Raw genomic sequence first — 15,283 nt, forward strand, 5'->3', positions numbered from 1 at the left:
TCAGACCTGAACAATCATCTGTAACTGACTTATATTTTTATCAGAGCAGATTCTTAAGCTGCCACCTGACGTGGTGAATCCCTGGAGATTGCTCATTCGTCACAAGAGCACAAACACCTGAACTTTTGTTTGCAGGTTGTGTATCAATAGAAGTACCAATTCCAAAACAAAGACCAGAAATCCTGTCTTTGAAAGCAAAGCAGCCCAAGAAACATTTCAGAACTTCAACATAGTTTATTGGCTCTCTTTGATAATGTCTGTATGACAAATGTAAATGCGATACTAACACTTTACACTGAAATGCAAATTGGAGCATATCTTGGTTCCCTTGCTCCTGTGCAGCATTTGCTTTGAATGGGGTTTACTGAATGCATGTGTCTGTGCTCCCCAGGAGAATTGAATGCTTGTGTCCACTCTTCAGCTGCTGCTGTATCTCTCTCTTTATTTTCAGTATTGCTTCTGATAAGATTAGAAGGGTAACATTCAGGAAAAATACAGGCTGATGTGATACATTTTCCCTTGTGTAATTTTTTTTCCCCTTTAACATCTTTCTGACCTTTGAAGAGAGAGGTTAGCTCACCGTGTATTCAGAGAAGAATTTTAAAGTCCCTGTTAGTGTAGTCCATTTCCTTCCCACCTCTTATGGCTCTACCCCCACAGGTTTAGCTTGCACTTGACTTTGAAACCATGTGCTAGTGGTATTTTCCTACTGTCATTAATCTGGCATGCATGTGAGTACTCAGTGGTAAATTACAATGCATTTAATCTGGTATCATATGTCATATCATTCACATTAATATCAAATTAGTTTTTTTCACTATTAATATTATTGCACTGTATGTTAAATTAACAGTGAGTCACCCTTAAATTGCCCTTTAACTAGTTGCAGGGTTTTTTTGCCCCCTTACAAAACTCCAATTCATTTTGTATAGAAGAATTCCACTAAATAATTAGAGAGTGCCAGTTTTGAGAAGTGAAAGCTGCTTAAATGTGCTAGATACAGTAATAAATCATGATGAATAGAGATTCTGAAAATAGGCCAGGAGAGCTAAGACAGTACATTTCACTCAGGAGCTTGCTGGTCTGCAAACCAAGGCATTCAGGATGCTCTTCCCCTGTACACGTATAACTGCATATGCAATAGCTCGCTTGTAATTCACTGCAGGGCAGGATACTGGCTCAGCTGTTCAGGCCCGGGCTACAAGCAGCTGGCTTGAATTCAGTGTCGAGAGAAAGGTATCAGTGAGAACAATAAGGGATGACAGAAACCATGATCCACAAAACTGTAAGCAGTAAAACATCACTTCTAGCAAGTATTTACCCTCTCCCCCCGCCAAGTGGTTACCTAAGCGCTTCCCTGAATGGAGTGGAGGAGAATAGGTTCCTCTTCCTAAAGTTAGTTTATCCTTTTTTTTTTCCTTTGTATCTTTTTCCCTCCCATACATTCTTACTGACTGCTTTTTTGGTTCATCTATCCTAGTATCCCTGGGAGATTCCAGCATACCCAAACCTAAGCTTGCCTTGAAATTAACCTTGCAGCACATCACCCCTTCAATGCTACCATTGTCATATCAGTCCCAAACATTCACTCAAATGCCATTTGAGATGATAACACAAGAGAAGCCAGGTGAAAGTTTCAAGATGTGAGTTACAGTGAATCAGAAAAAAAGGTAAAAAACCATGTGCAAAATAGGAAAGAGAAAAGGTAGGAAACAATAGTAAAGTTCAGTTCACTCATCTGTCAGAAATGGGGTGGGAAGGTGCAGAGCTGGTGTCAGACTACACTGAAAAGGACTTAGCTCTACTCCATCACCTGTGTGGAGAAGGAAATTGTTGTTTACTGGTATACACTAAGTACATGCTGGTCTCGAATCCATAACATAGAACGACTGCAGTAAAAGAGGAGTAGGTGGTCCCTGCCAAAGATTTCCCCGCAGCTGTGTAGGCACTGCAGTGAGAAGCCATCAAGTCAAGGTATTTTTGAAAATGATAGAAAAGGGTATTATGGAATCCAGGGGTTTTGTCAATTAAAGTGAGGGACAGATTCACTGTGTTAATTCTCTAGTAACTCACCATCAACTAAAGATGATATATTAAATAATCTGTGTCACTGATGTGTTCAGCAGCACAGGCAATTTTCTGTTGATCACTGCTGGGAGAACTTGCTGCTTTTGCTGCTGAAGAGTCAAGGTCCTGGCATGAAAGAGTTCAGTTTTGCGGCGATTTAGCTCACAAAATGACACTTGTACTTCCTGCGCTGTGGTGGAGGAGTCACAACAATACATAGCATTTATTTATGTTGCTTAGATGTACAGTGTTCAAGGTTTTAGATAAGTTAAAACATCAGGTACATATTTGTCTCTGCTCACCCATTTTTCCTCTGTTTATTTTGATTCACTGTGCAAAATGTTTTGAAGTAGAGGCTTTTTTAACACAGAGTTGCTTTGCTGTTAAACGCTTGAAACATTCCTATCTTAACGATGGAGCAATTTTATTTATTTATTGTATTCCTGTGCTGTTTTTTGCTATTCAGGGCTTTAAAGATGCTTTTATGTTGTTTCACAGGGCTCACTTGGAGGCCAGTGCAGAGAAATGGAACAGATTGCTGACATCCCTGGAAGAGTTAATCAAATGGCTGAATGCGAAAGATGAAGAACTAAAAAAGCAAATGCCTATTGGAGGGGATGTTCCAACCTTACAGCAACAGTATGACCACTGCAGAGTAAGTTGCTTAAGTTTTATAGATAAATATGTTACTGTGAATAATAGAATGAAGCAAATTTGAGTATGGGAGAAATGATGAACAGTTCCTAGTGACTAATTTCTAGAAAAAAGCTCTAGGTCTCCACCCCTTTTGCTTCCCCACCTTGCCCTGTAAAGTACGACTGAGAGACTCTCTATAAAATTTCATCTAAAGGATTTCTGATACATATGTTCAGTCCAAACACTTTTTTTTTTTTTAATGTTTCCAGTTGTTTTTGGATTCCTACAGGTAGAACTGCTATTTTACTTTAAGTAAAGTTAAGCAAGGCATACAAAAGTAAGAACTGAACAAGAATTGTGAAAGCAATGTTCAATGTAAATTCAGTAAAACTATGTAAAGTGGCTTTCTACATATTACTAAATTGACCAGTAATAGCAGCCCCTGCGCCCCATGCAGATTTATACTGCAAAGATGACTCAGAAATGGTTTTTGAGAACTAAAACTTACCTGTGCCTTGTAGTGTTGTAACTATAACATGCTATTCCAGCTCTCTGGTTTTGCTAGTTCTGTTCCGGTTTTGTACCTAATAGGGTTTTAATTCCTAGGTATTTTTTGGCAGTAAAAAACTCTGTTGCATCCACAACATCTCTTCATTCATGTAGAATGTAGAGTCTGTCTCACCAACTGATCAGTAATTGTTAGGACATATTTGCCATTGGACAAAATCATTCTAGTAAAGCTGGTTCCATCTTATCAATGTATTTGTTCTTCTGTATGGTGTAAATAGGGAAAGAGAATAAATGCAGCTTTATATAGCTAATTGTATAACAGCTATGTTCCCCTCTGCCAACACAACACTGACGTCTCTTCTGCTGTGGTTTTTAGTGAGGGCAAAAAATGAATTTGGGAAAACACAGTAATGCAGAAATACTTACTAGAATACTCTGAGGAACTACAGTTAAAAGTAGCCTGACATGAGTAACACCTATGAGACTTAACTCCAGAATAGAAGAGCTTAAGGAAATCTGCATATGTTTCTCCTTAATTTAGTCTTTTAAAATAAAGTTATTAGCATAAACTCAGGATCTTTGTTTCTTGAGAGTTCATCTCTTCCTGTTCTTATCCACTTAAATCATCATGCTCTGTTTGTAGGCACATCTGCTGTGAATGTTTTATAATGATCAAATGGTGGATTACTAGTGCCAAAGAGCAATAAAAGGCTGGAACAGATCCAAATATGTTTTGAAGGAGGTCAGTGGGAGGTGATAGATCTCTACAGGTCATTTTCTAAGGTCTTGTTTGTGTCTCATGCTAGATTATAATATATGCATGTGTGGTGGTTTGACCTTGGCTGGTTGCCAGGTGCCCACCAAGCTGCTTTATCACTCCTCTGCTCAGCAGGACAAGGGGTGGGGGAGAAAATAAGATGGAAAACACTCATGGGTCTGGATAAAGGCAGTTTAATAAAGCAAAATCTGTGCATGGATGCAAAGGAAAACAAAATATTTATTCTCTACTTCCCATCACCGGGCAATGTCCAGCCATTTCCCGGGAAGTAGGGCTTCAGCATGTGTAACAGTTGCTCTGGAAGACAAACATTGTAATAATGAATGCCCCTCCCTCTCCTTCCTCCTTTCTTTTAGCTTTTATTGCTGAGCAGACATCATATGGTATGGAATATCCCTTTGGTCAGTTTGGCTCCGCTGTCCTGGTGATGTCCCCTCCCAAGATCTTACCCACCCGCAGCCTACTGCTGTGGGGGTCATGTTGGAGAGACAGTGTGAGCACTGCTCAGCAGTGGCCGAAACACTGCTGTGTTATCAATGCCTTTCTAGCCACTGATGCAAAGCACAGCACTATGGGGAAAAATTAACTCCATCTCAGCCAGACCCAATACAGCATGATAATAACAAATAAAACTGCTAGTACCTCTCATCTGAAGATCTCAAATCGATTTATAAAAATGGTAGTTTTAATACATCATTCCAAAGTAGAAAAATTTAGGAGCGGTGCTGCTGGATGGCTCATTTAGGTCACTAGTGAACTGCAGTAGTGTGAAGGAGAGAACACCGCTGGGTTGTTTAAAGAATATATGTTTATGTTTAAAGAATAACTGATATTTTGTTATGTGTCAAGGTTAAGACTCTAATATGTGCATTCAGGAGCTTTCAGAGGTTATTCTTTCATTTTTCAAAAAGGCAATATTCTTGCAATGTCACTGTGAATATTGGATATAGATGTCCCAGTCCAGTATTTAAAGTATTCAATACAAGCTGTATTAACGGGCTTCAACAACACAAAGTTAGGGTGACACTGTGCATCACCTTGTTTTTTGTACACCCACACAAGCAAGAGCACAGTATTCAATTGCGGATATTTCTTAGATGATGACTGGTTGATTATTTTCTGACAGTTATTTCGGTAGGGACCAAGATATTCCCATATATCATGTGATGAATACTGTGCAATACCAAACATGAATTATTAGCATGTTGTATTTCACTTTCTATTGAAGTGTTGCTTATTAGTCATTGCCAGAGGAGGGGAGCTGGACAGCAGATTCTTCATAAAATAACTAAGTGATTCCACACTGCCAGCAGCTCTGTGCCTTGTGGGGGTATCACTGGCTGGTGTCCCTTGCTTTGCATTTAAGGCGCTCCTTTTAGAATATGTATCCTGAGTTAAGCTGAGTTTTCAGTGTAGATTTGAGGTGCAACTGTATTGGATAAATATTGCAGAGATATGACTTGATTTCTCTCACTCTCCAGGATACTCCCTTTATTCCACCTCTCATCATTGGCTGTCCTGGTATGTCTTTAAATGTTTCTGTGCGCACACTTCTTCAAATGTTAAACTTTCTAAGCATTTTATGTTATTTGTAAGATTTACTTTTAATCAACTACTTGGTTCTCCCCAGCCTCCCTGAGCAAGGGTTGGGTGCCTCTGCTCTCCTCTTTCCTTTAGTTCCACATCTGAGTGTTACTTTGAAGTTGTCCTCGTGCAAATTGAGCAGTTCCAATACCTCATTTTATCTCCACTTCTCTGTGATCCCTTTGCTCTTATTTCCAGCTTGCTTACCTGATCTTGTCCTTACTGGTACTTCAAACTCTTAAGTGGTGAAACAGTGGCTCAGCCCTGTAAGATGTGTGCCCATGATAGTCTCATCTCCTGTCCTCAGTCCTTCTTGTCTTAGCATTGCTTTTTGCCTCTAGTTATCAATAAACATTCTCCTTATTAACCCACTTTTTTTCCCCTCAGATATATAAAATGATGACTTGTTTGCTTCAGCTTAATGGCACTAATTTTATTGCTCTTTCCCTCCCTTAATATCTCCCCCACTCAGAGCTTCAGCAGTGCTAGATAAAAAAGTACAGTATTATGTGACAGTTTGGGTTAGCTCACATTGTTTGTGTGCTACTGAGGTCTGTTTGGACAGGAAGAAATAAATGGTTTGCAATTTGATTTTTAAACTTGTTTTTGTTTTAAATATCAATCATTCTCCTACTCTTTAAAAACAAACATTACCCACAATAGTGTTAGTCACCTGAATCAGGGCTACAGGGCTACAGATTTAGCCTATATTTTCCAGGTTAACAGAAATCTTTCAGGATGTAACAAATATTTATAAATCTTGGACTGATTTTTGTGTTGTTCAGCCAAATTTCCACCATCTGTAGTAGTTCATAGTCTTATCACATACTAAATGCTAAGCACAGTCAAGAAATGAGGACATCCTGTCTGGGTGTTGAGTTGTGCTCTGTGTCTTGCAGGGCGCAGGGCATGAGGAAGCTTAAATAAGGGAGCATGAATTTCCTATTTTAATTATTCTCAAAATTTCTCTGTCTTTGAGAGTGGGCTGTGGTGGCAGTCCCAAGAATACTGGAAAATTTGTAAATGGTTCAGGACACTGAGAGGAAGGAAGTTTAAAAGTACCTGAGTTAAAAAGTCATCTGTCTGAAGCATACCTGTAGCTGAGGGTACATTCAGTCTCCTGAAGCGTAGAAAACTCATCTGCGAACATACTGGCACAGGGAATGGCTTATAGGGAAAAGAAAGTGAAGGCAGCTGCCTTTTCAGAGTTTATTGCCAGTATTTTTCCATAATTCCAGTTTCTCACTGTTGCTTGTCCTTAACAGCTCAGGTTTTCCCTGTCATTCTGTTCTTTCCCAGTCTTCCTTATGAGTATTCATTTAGGATTTTAAAACGTGTGATGCAAATTTTGATCAGCTGCACAGAACATGCAAAAAAAGCCCCCCACCAAAACCAACACAAACACCACCAAAATCCCCCCAAAACACCCTTATGTGGATATTTTATTCTGCCAAAAAAGGAGAGCTACAAAAGTACCATGAAAAATCAGTGTCTGGTTTTGTGCATACGGAAATATCTAGAGTCATGCCTGTGTACAAGAGGAGGCGATTGCAGATGCTGACACCTTGTTCTCTGGATATGCACTGAGAGCTTGGTATGCCGCTTTTCTGCTGGAAGAGTTCCTGACTGTAGCTTTTTGAAAGTGTGCTTTTGCTAAAATACAAAGACTGCCAAAATGATATACATCACTGTGGCTTAGCTTTCAGAGAGAGAACAGGACATTTCAAATTAAGCAGAAATGGGTACCCTCTCACATAAATCCTGTTGGCATCTGTCTGCATAAATGAACAAATGTCTAGCTAATGCTAAATAATGCATGCATCTTGGAACACAGAGATGCTTAACTTAGCTTCGTTTGAGCTCAGAATGATTTGGCCAAGGACCTGTGAATGTTTGATTAGTAATTTTATGTCTATGGATGGGTCATTAATTTTTCAGATACTCTTTAAACTTTTGGGGGGTTACTGCCTATGTATTTCATGTTTCAGACTTGGTTTGTTAAAGTAATCAAATGCTGAAAGTTGCAAGTATTTCTTTCTGTTTTACTTAGCTATTGCTACTTTATCAAAAGTGTTAGCATAGCCAACTGGAAACTGCTTTCTACTTGTTGTTATCCCTTCAGGGTGCCTGTAATTCCATTGTTCTCTTTACCAGCAGGAAAAGTGTGTGAGGAAAAAAAACATTTTTCTAGCCTTAACTTCTCTGTGCTCTTTCGGTGTGCCTGCCTGACTTCAGGCAATGGGCTTATTCTTAAATTAATTCCTACTTAATTATTCTAAATTTGTTTTTCTTGGATATTGTCTGTCTTAAAATTTGCTTCCATGTTAGGAATTATTAACTATAAGAATCAAAAGATGAGTATTATGATATCAGCGCTGCCCTAGTCTATGCTCTTAATTATAGTCTAGAAAGAGCTTTATTAATTTGTTACACATCTCATCATGTAAGACATGAAGCATGCAGAAAATATGTGCTGCATAGAGGTGGTCAGCTACGTTGCTGAAATATTAATTTTGGCTGAGATGTGAGCTGTGAGGGGGTGAGAAAGGAGAATTAAACAGTCTGTGGTTGGAAGAGGAGGATCAATACGGCCTTTTGCTTAGAGGAAGAGTTGCAACCTGGTCCGATGGACGGGGTGTGATTGAAGCAGGAGCTCGAGCACTCTGTACCATGCTGCTGTGAAGTGGCTCTTCGAAGTAAGGATGTGTTTTCAAAGACTATATGCTCTATCAAGAGGGGGAATAGCCTCCTCCCCACTAGTCAATCAGCATTACTGAACAGTTTGAGAGTTCCTTAAGTAAACTCGTAATGGATAGGAGTTTGGTAAGGACTCTTGAAGTTTTAAGTGCTCTGCATATTTGAGAATTCTGAACGCTGGTTATTGGTGAACAAGAGAGATTGTACTGTACAAGGACAGTAAGATTCATTAAGCTTTAACTGAGACTCTTTTCTTTGAGGTGTGTTTAGGAGGAAGAGGTGGAAATTGTGGGTGGGAATGTTTGTTTTAGGAAGGGAAGAGTATAGTTAATGCCTGAAGTTAAATGAGAGTTCTCACGTGGACCCGTCTGACTTAAAGCCATTGCTCACTAAGCATTTACTCAAACTGATTTGTGTGTTACGTGAATGATTCAGGTATGTATCACTCTGCTCTCCTGGGCTATTTCTCCAAAAGAATGATGCGTAAACAAAAGCATGGCACAAAGAATGAAGTGTTAAATTAGGATGTCAGTGCAGGTATTTTTAACTTTGATAAAAAAATGTTGCTTCTGGCTGTATTTCAGCCTGTTCCCAGAAGTGTGATTGTCTTGTGATAAGTCAAGAAAGTTGCAATGGATCAGTACTTAAAATAATAAATAACCTGGAGAATGAAAGAACAAAATATTCTATCACTAATGCAGAGTAAAGCAGGTTGTCTTACTGTGGAAAAGACAATTGATAAGCACTTTTTCAGTACAATAAATAAAATATTTCTATGGGGTTGCCTTTTTAATACTATCATTTTGATATAGCTATTTATCAGTATATACATCTCATGTTGCTCTTTTCTGAGGATCCAGTGTCTTGTTTGTTTTAATTAAAGACTCCTATATAAACTTTTAAGACCTCACTGGGTCCTTTTCAAACCGCTGAATAAAGCCTATTCTTCTTGAAGGTTTATAGTTATCCTCAAATATCTAACAGGATGTTCTGACATTGCTGTGCAGGGAAATGTGTGTGATAGAAATCAGGCTTAGGCTGCAGAAACAGCACAGACAGCACAGTGATCAGCATTTCTCTCTGTCCCTTAAAAGGCTGCGATGAGTCTAGTGCCTCTTTCTCCGATATCTTCTTGTCTCACAGCCCAAAAGATCACTTTGCTTCCATCATTATTAGTAGTAGCCCATCTACTACTAATGAAATCTCAGAACACCTTGATGCACTAGGATGTACCAGACCATCTGTTTCCACTCCTGTGTCTTGAGCTGGAAGCCCATGACTGGCTGTGGCTGGACCTTCAAGGGTAAGCCATGTGCAGAGCCAGTGAAGGTGATGGAGCACAAGCATATTGGTGACCCATTTTTAATGTCTACCTATAAGACAGCTACTGTATTCCCTTAACTACCTCTGTTCTTCATCACTGCATTCTTCTGACTCCACTATATCCTTATGGAGGTGTAGTGACTGGTATTGCATGTGATACTTAGGATGAAGTTGCATCAATGTTTTATACTGTAGTAAAACAATGTCTTTTTGTCTTGTCCTTTCTGATGATGCTCAACATTTTATTGGCTTTTTTTTTTTTGGTTGCAGCTGCATATTGAGCAAATTATTTCAGAGACCTGTCAATGAAACTCCCAAGACCTTTATTCTAAGCTGTAACTGGCCAGTAAAGTGTTCAGGCGTTTCAGTCTAGTGTATGCTTTTTTAAGATCAAATGGTATTCCAATTGCATTAAAAAATGCTCGGTATTACCTGAAACCTAAGGACAGTACATCAACAGATGACCTGCCACGCTGGACACAGAAATGGACTGGTACAAGGAAATGAGGCAGGACATTTCTCTGAATGCAAATATTTTTTTGCTGAGGTCTGTTTTTCCAAAGGCAGAGAGCCAGTAAAAAACCCACCGGCACGGCAGCAGCGAATCTTGTTTTTCCAACTGCAGAGAACCGCTAGAGAGCCACAATGATACAGTGGCCATTGCCATATTTTTTTCAGGTGCTTTCATAACCTCTATCAGGTAGAGCTGAAAACCATTTGTCCTGCTCATGCCTTTCCATTCTGAAACCAGTTTGAGATGCTTTCTGTATAATCACTGAATCTTCTCAAATATCCTTTATTTTTCTGTGATCTGTTTTGATAAATTTTTGATACAGAGACTTACTGTATTTAGCTAAGCTGTTCACTTGTCATTCAAGGTGTGGAATAGAGCTTGCAGGGATTACTCCAAATCTTCTAAGAACCTCTTTACATAACTGACACTTTTCTGTATGAATTTTGTGCAAGTGCTAGAGAGTTTTATCCTCTTTCGTTGTGTGTTCTGAAAGGGCAGAATTCCTGCTCCGTCATGGTTTTGGAGAAAACTGAATGGGAGCATTAGTTTATGATGTGCTCCATATTCTTAAATATACAGTAAGGGACACTCTGCTGTTGCTTTAAAATCCTTGTGAAACCTTGTCTGCATTTGCAGGCATGGACTGGGGGCGAATCCATTTTATTTTCTGTTAAGGATATCTTCATCTAGATCCTGCTTCTTGTTGCTGCAGGCAGACTATTTAGGGGAGAAGAATATTTATTCCAGTTAACTCTTGAACTATTGGATCCTCAATCCCTTGTTACTACATCCAGTAATCCACCCTAGGAACATCAGCAATAAATTGGAAAAATTGTGTTGCCATGGCAGCCGCCCACTCCTGTTTTCATGCAGATTCTTAAGATTAAAGGCTAGGTTTCAAAATGTATGTTCAAAATAGGGGAGGAATGGGATTTTGCTCCTTCTCGTATTTTTGTTAGTTTTGTCATTTTTGTTTTGTTGCTTTTTTAGAATAGAAGAAATGAAAGGGTAGGTATTGGTTTAATGGGCAAGGGGGTGTTTTGGGGGGTTTTTGTTTAGAAGAATTCTTAACTTCAGCTATTAGGCGTTCCTAGAAAGTTACCATACATCTGTATCTTCTGACCTGGGTTTCAGTGAATTTCTCTCATCCAGAGTGGTTAGTCCGAGCAGCTGGGAAACTGCTGGGAATGTTACTGGAAGCAGCTTTGTTTTCTGAAGTTCTGGTCTTTCAACTTTAACAGCCAAATGGGGTCTAAACCTAAAATGGTGCTTAAAGATTTGGAGCTTTCTTTTTAGGAAAACTGCTGGAAGTTATGTTTGTGCCAACACGTTTCCTGCAAATTAAGTTCAGTGTTGTGCTTCAGAAAGGTGTCATGCTGGGCTTAGGATTCCCACTCTTACACTTTCAGCTGCTACAGTTCCTTATGTACTACTTACAGATTTATCCAGACCAGTTAGTTGTTATGGTGAAAAGAAGATTAGGTTTTTTCTTTTAATCAGATTTGGAACCTGAATCCTCTTCTTGTGAGGCCAGTAGAGTGATTCCTTTTCTAGCATCACTTAAAGTATTATCAGTAGTTGTCCACATCAGATGACTCAGGGTACTCTGAGCATCAATAATAAGGTACAATTCCTCTATATAGTTGTATTGGCTTTGTGTGGCAAGGTTTTGGTAGTGGGGGGGTTACAGGGGCGGCTTCTGTAAGAAGCTGCTGGAAGCTTCCCCTGTGTCCGACAGAGCCAATACCAGCTGGCTCCAAGATGGACCCGCCGCTGGCCAAGGCCGAGCCAATCAGCAATGGTGGTAATGCCTCTGTGATAACATTTTTAAGAAGGAAAAAAGTTGCTGGGATGCAAAACGGCAGCTGGAGAGAGGAGTGAGAACATGTGAGAGAAACAACCCTGCAGACCCCAAGGTCAGTGAAGAAGGAGGGGAGGAGATACTCCAGGTGCCGGAGCAGAGATTCCCCTGCAGCCTGTGATGAAGACCATGGTGAGGCAGGCTGTCCCCCTGTAGTCCATGGAGGTCCATGGTGGAGCAGATCTCCACCTGCAGCCCGTGGAGGACCCCACGCCGGAGCAGGTGGGCTCCCGAAGGAGGCTGTGACCCCGTGGGAAGCCTGCGCTGGAGCAGGCTCCTGGCAGGACCTGCAGATCTGTGGAGAGAGGAGCCCACGGAGCAGGTTTTGTGACCCCGTGGGGGTCCCACGCTGGAGCAGTGTGCTCCTGAAGGACTGCAGCCCGTGGAAGGGACCCATGCTTTAGCTGTTCATGAAGAACTGCAGCCCATGGGAAGGACCCATGTTGGAGAAGTTTGTGGAGGACTGTCTCCTGTGGGAGGGACCCCACACTGGAGCAGGGGAAGAGTGTCATGAGTCCTGCCCCTGAGGAGGATGAAGCGGCAGAAAACAACATGTGATGAACTGACCGTAACCCCCATTCCCCATCCCCCTGCACCGCTGGGGGGGGGGTTGGTAGAGAATCCGGGAGTGAAGTAATGCCTGGGAAGAAGGGAGGGGTGGAGGGAAGGTGTTCTGAGATTTGGTTTTATTTCTCATTACCCTGCTCTGGTTGATTGGTAATAAATCGAGTTAATTTTCACCAAGCTGAGTCTGTTTTGCCTGTGACAGTAATTGGTGAGTGATCTCTCCTTGTCCTTATCTCAACCCACAAGCTCTTTGTTATATTTTTCTCTCCCCTGTCCAGCTGGGGAGGGGGAGTGATAGAACGGCTTTGGTGGGCACCTGGTGTCCAGCCAGGGTCAACCCACCACAGTCTTTTTGGTGGAGAATGCAGGCAGTCGATTCCAGGTGTATTGGACACCTCTCCACGTGAAAGCAAACTGTGGCCTGCACTCTGCTGCCAAAGGGAGTGTTAACTCCATCTCAGCCAGACCCAATACAATAGTGCAGTGCTTGATGGACCTGCAATGTCTGCAGTTGTTCCTCATAGAGTTACTGAGATCACTTTGTTTTAAGCAGCAGTTTACTGAATTCTGTTGAGCACGGTGTAATTTAGACAGAAAGCATTTGCTTGTGCAAGGTGGCTGTTACTTGCTTGTGGGGTTTGAGGTTTTTTGGTTTGTGTTTTAGTTTTGGGGTGGTTTTCTAGGCACCGCTTTCTGGAAGGAGTGCAGTGTTGTCCTCGCAATCACCCATTTATTACTAACAAGCTATTTTACATGCTTGGTTGGTCATCTTATAATTTACTCCCCTGTAATGCATGAGGACATTTTAAAAGCATCCTGTACAAAACCAAAGATTTCTTGAAGTTTCTTTCTGTCTTGTTTAATGTTGATGTAACATTACGTCAGAGCTAGTAGTGAAGCAACTGTTTTCTAATGTGATTGCAAGTGCTGTATATTAACTGGCTGTGAAGCTACGTGGCCCCTTCTGCCAAATAGAGAGTACACACACAGTAACTTCTGTGACATGAGCAGCCTCTTCTGGTTCTGCAGTGAATGAAGATCAGCCTTTAACTCTAGTTTTTCATAGTAATAGTATGGCATCTCTGACAGACATGTGATTCTGCTAATGACAGGTGGCTGTTGTTTGGTTATTACTATACCCTGTTTCTCTGCAGGACAGATTTCAGGGGCATATAGGAACCTGCATAGTTTTGCTGAACTTCTAGCCAATGTGGGCTGTTACTTAAATGAACAGGCGTAGCCTATAGTAAGAAAACATTTTAAAGGTCTTCTCAAAGAACTTGGTAGCTGCTGATGCTAGTAATTTATTTATTTTGCACTATGATTTTCATGTTTTGGACATTTCTTGTTAAATGAAAGTGCAAATGGAGAGAAAAAAAATATTTGTGCTAACGTTTGATGGTATAATACAATAAAACCATGATATTTCCCAGTTAGTTTCATAGCAATTTCATTGGCAGTTTTGTTTTTGTGAACGAGTATTTATAAGCTTTAGAGAAAGTAGTAAACTAAAGCCATAAATCATTAAATAAATGTTCTGATATAGTTATTTTCACTTTTGTTTGAAGTTGGAATGAGTTTCATACATTCCTTCTATATTACTAAGGGTTTTTTTAGTCAAAAAGTCCTAATCTAGATAATACAATGGATTAAAAAAAAAACAAAAAAACACAGAAGACTTCCTCTCCCTTGAAGCAGCTGGTTTGCAACTTACATGCTTGAAGTATTTCTAAAATCTAAAGTACCATCTCTTGATTAATGAAAGGACTATGCTTATGATTTTACAAACAGTCATTAAAAAATGCATACAGTTATAAATGTGTGATTCACTTGGGTGTAAATTAAAATTTTCAGTACCAACAGAGACTTCAGTGATTGAATCAAATCATTACTTTTAATGGTATATTTTTCATGAAGTCAGTGAAACAGCTCAGGAAGAATTTAGAATTAGCAGTAATTGAAGAGAGAATAGTAAATGAGATAGTTTTAAAGAAATTACTGGAAAAAATACATCATTTTTCCATTAAATATTACTTCAGGTCATCTTCTAAAAAAATGTCTTTTTTTTTTTCCTTGCTCTAGGTTTTATACAGTCTATATTCATTCACCTTGGAATCAACCTGACATGAAGTCTGGTTTTGGGTTTGGTGGGTGGTGGTGGGGTTTGTTGTTGTTTGGTTTTGTTTGTTTGATTGTTTTTTTTAAGTAATAGCAATTTATACATTTTTCTCTTTTGTGGTTCCATCTCCTTTTTGAGTGATGAACCTGCCTCAGAGGAGATGGGCTAGAAATTTTTGTAAGTGTTCACAACTTTAAAGGGATCAGATTCAAGTCAGGCAAGAAACCCTCCAACTGAACAAAATGCTAAAAACATAACATATTGATGGTCTGAAATAAAAGAGGGAAGACTGGTGTGAAAATATTTTACCATCAGAAAATGCAAGGGAGGGGAAGGTTGTCATTTTTAGATAATTATCGATGGTGTCTGACAGTTGTGCCCTGTACGTTCTCTGCGCATGATTTTCCATCTGGAGGTTTGAAGCAGAAAGGCACTGTGCAATACTTCACGCTGACATCAGCGCTGTGGTTATCGTATACCATCATGCTGGGTGTGGACGCTTTCAGAGGCCTCAGTGCCTGATATAGAAATGAGTCCCCAGGCTCTGACTAAAAAGTAGACTCTGATTAACCTTTTTGCCCCTGCTGTGGTAGTGACTCAGAGCCCTCTAAACTGGGAGTAAAAAAT

General features: G+C 40.1%; 1 protein-coding gene across 8 annotated transcripts in view; it reads left to right on the forward strand.

Annotated features, from left to right (window-relative positions):
* The window catches only part of UTRN (utrophin), a 392,954-nt gene that overhangs the window by 257,625 nt on the left and 120,046 nt on the right, over positions 1–15,283 (forward strand). For 7 of the 8 annotated variants that reach the window (XM_030021907.2, XM_030021906.2, XM_041125129.1 and 4 more), the window contains one exon: positions 2,566–2,722. In XM_030021907.2, the coding sequence (XP_029877767.1) occupies positions 2,566–2,722 (157 nt within the window). Of the gene's footprint in view, positions 1–2,565; positions 2,723–8,252; positions 8,272–15,283 lie in introns of those variants that run through there. The other variant, XM_041125132.1, reaches the window with a different exon arrangement.

The sequence above is a fragment of the Aquila chrysaetos genome, chromosome 8 (genome assembly GCF_900496995.4).
Source record: "Aquila chrysaetos chrysaetos chromosome 8, bAquChr1.4, whole genome shotgun sequence".
Taxonomy (NCBI): domain Eukaryota; kingdom Metazoa; phylum Chordata; class Aves; order Accipitriformes; family Accipitridae; genus Aquila; species Aquila chrysaetos.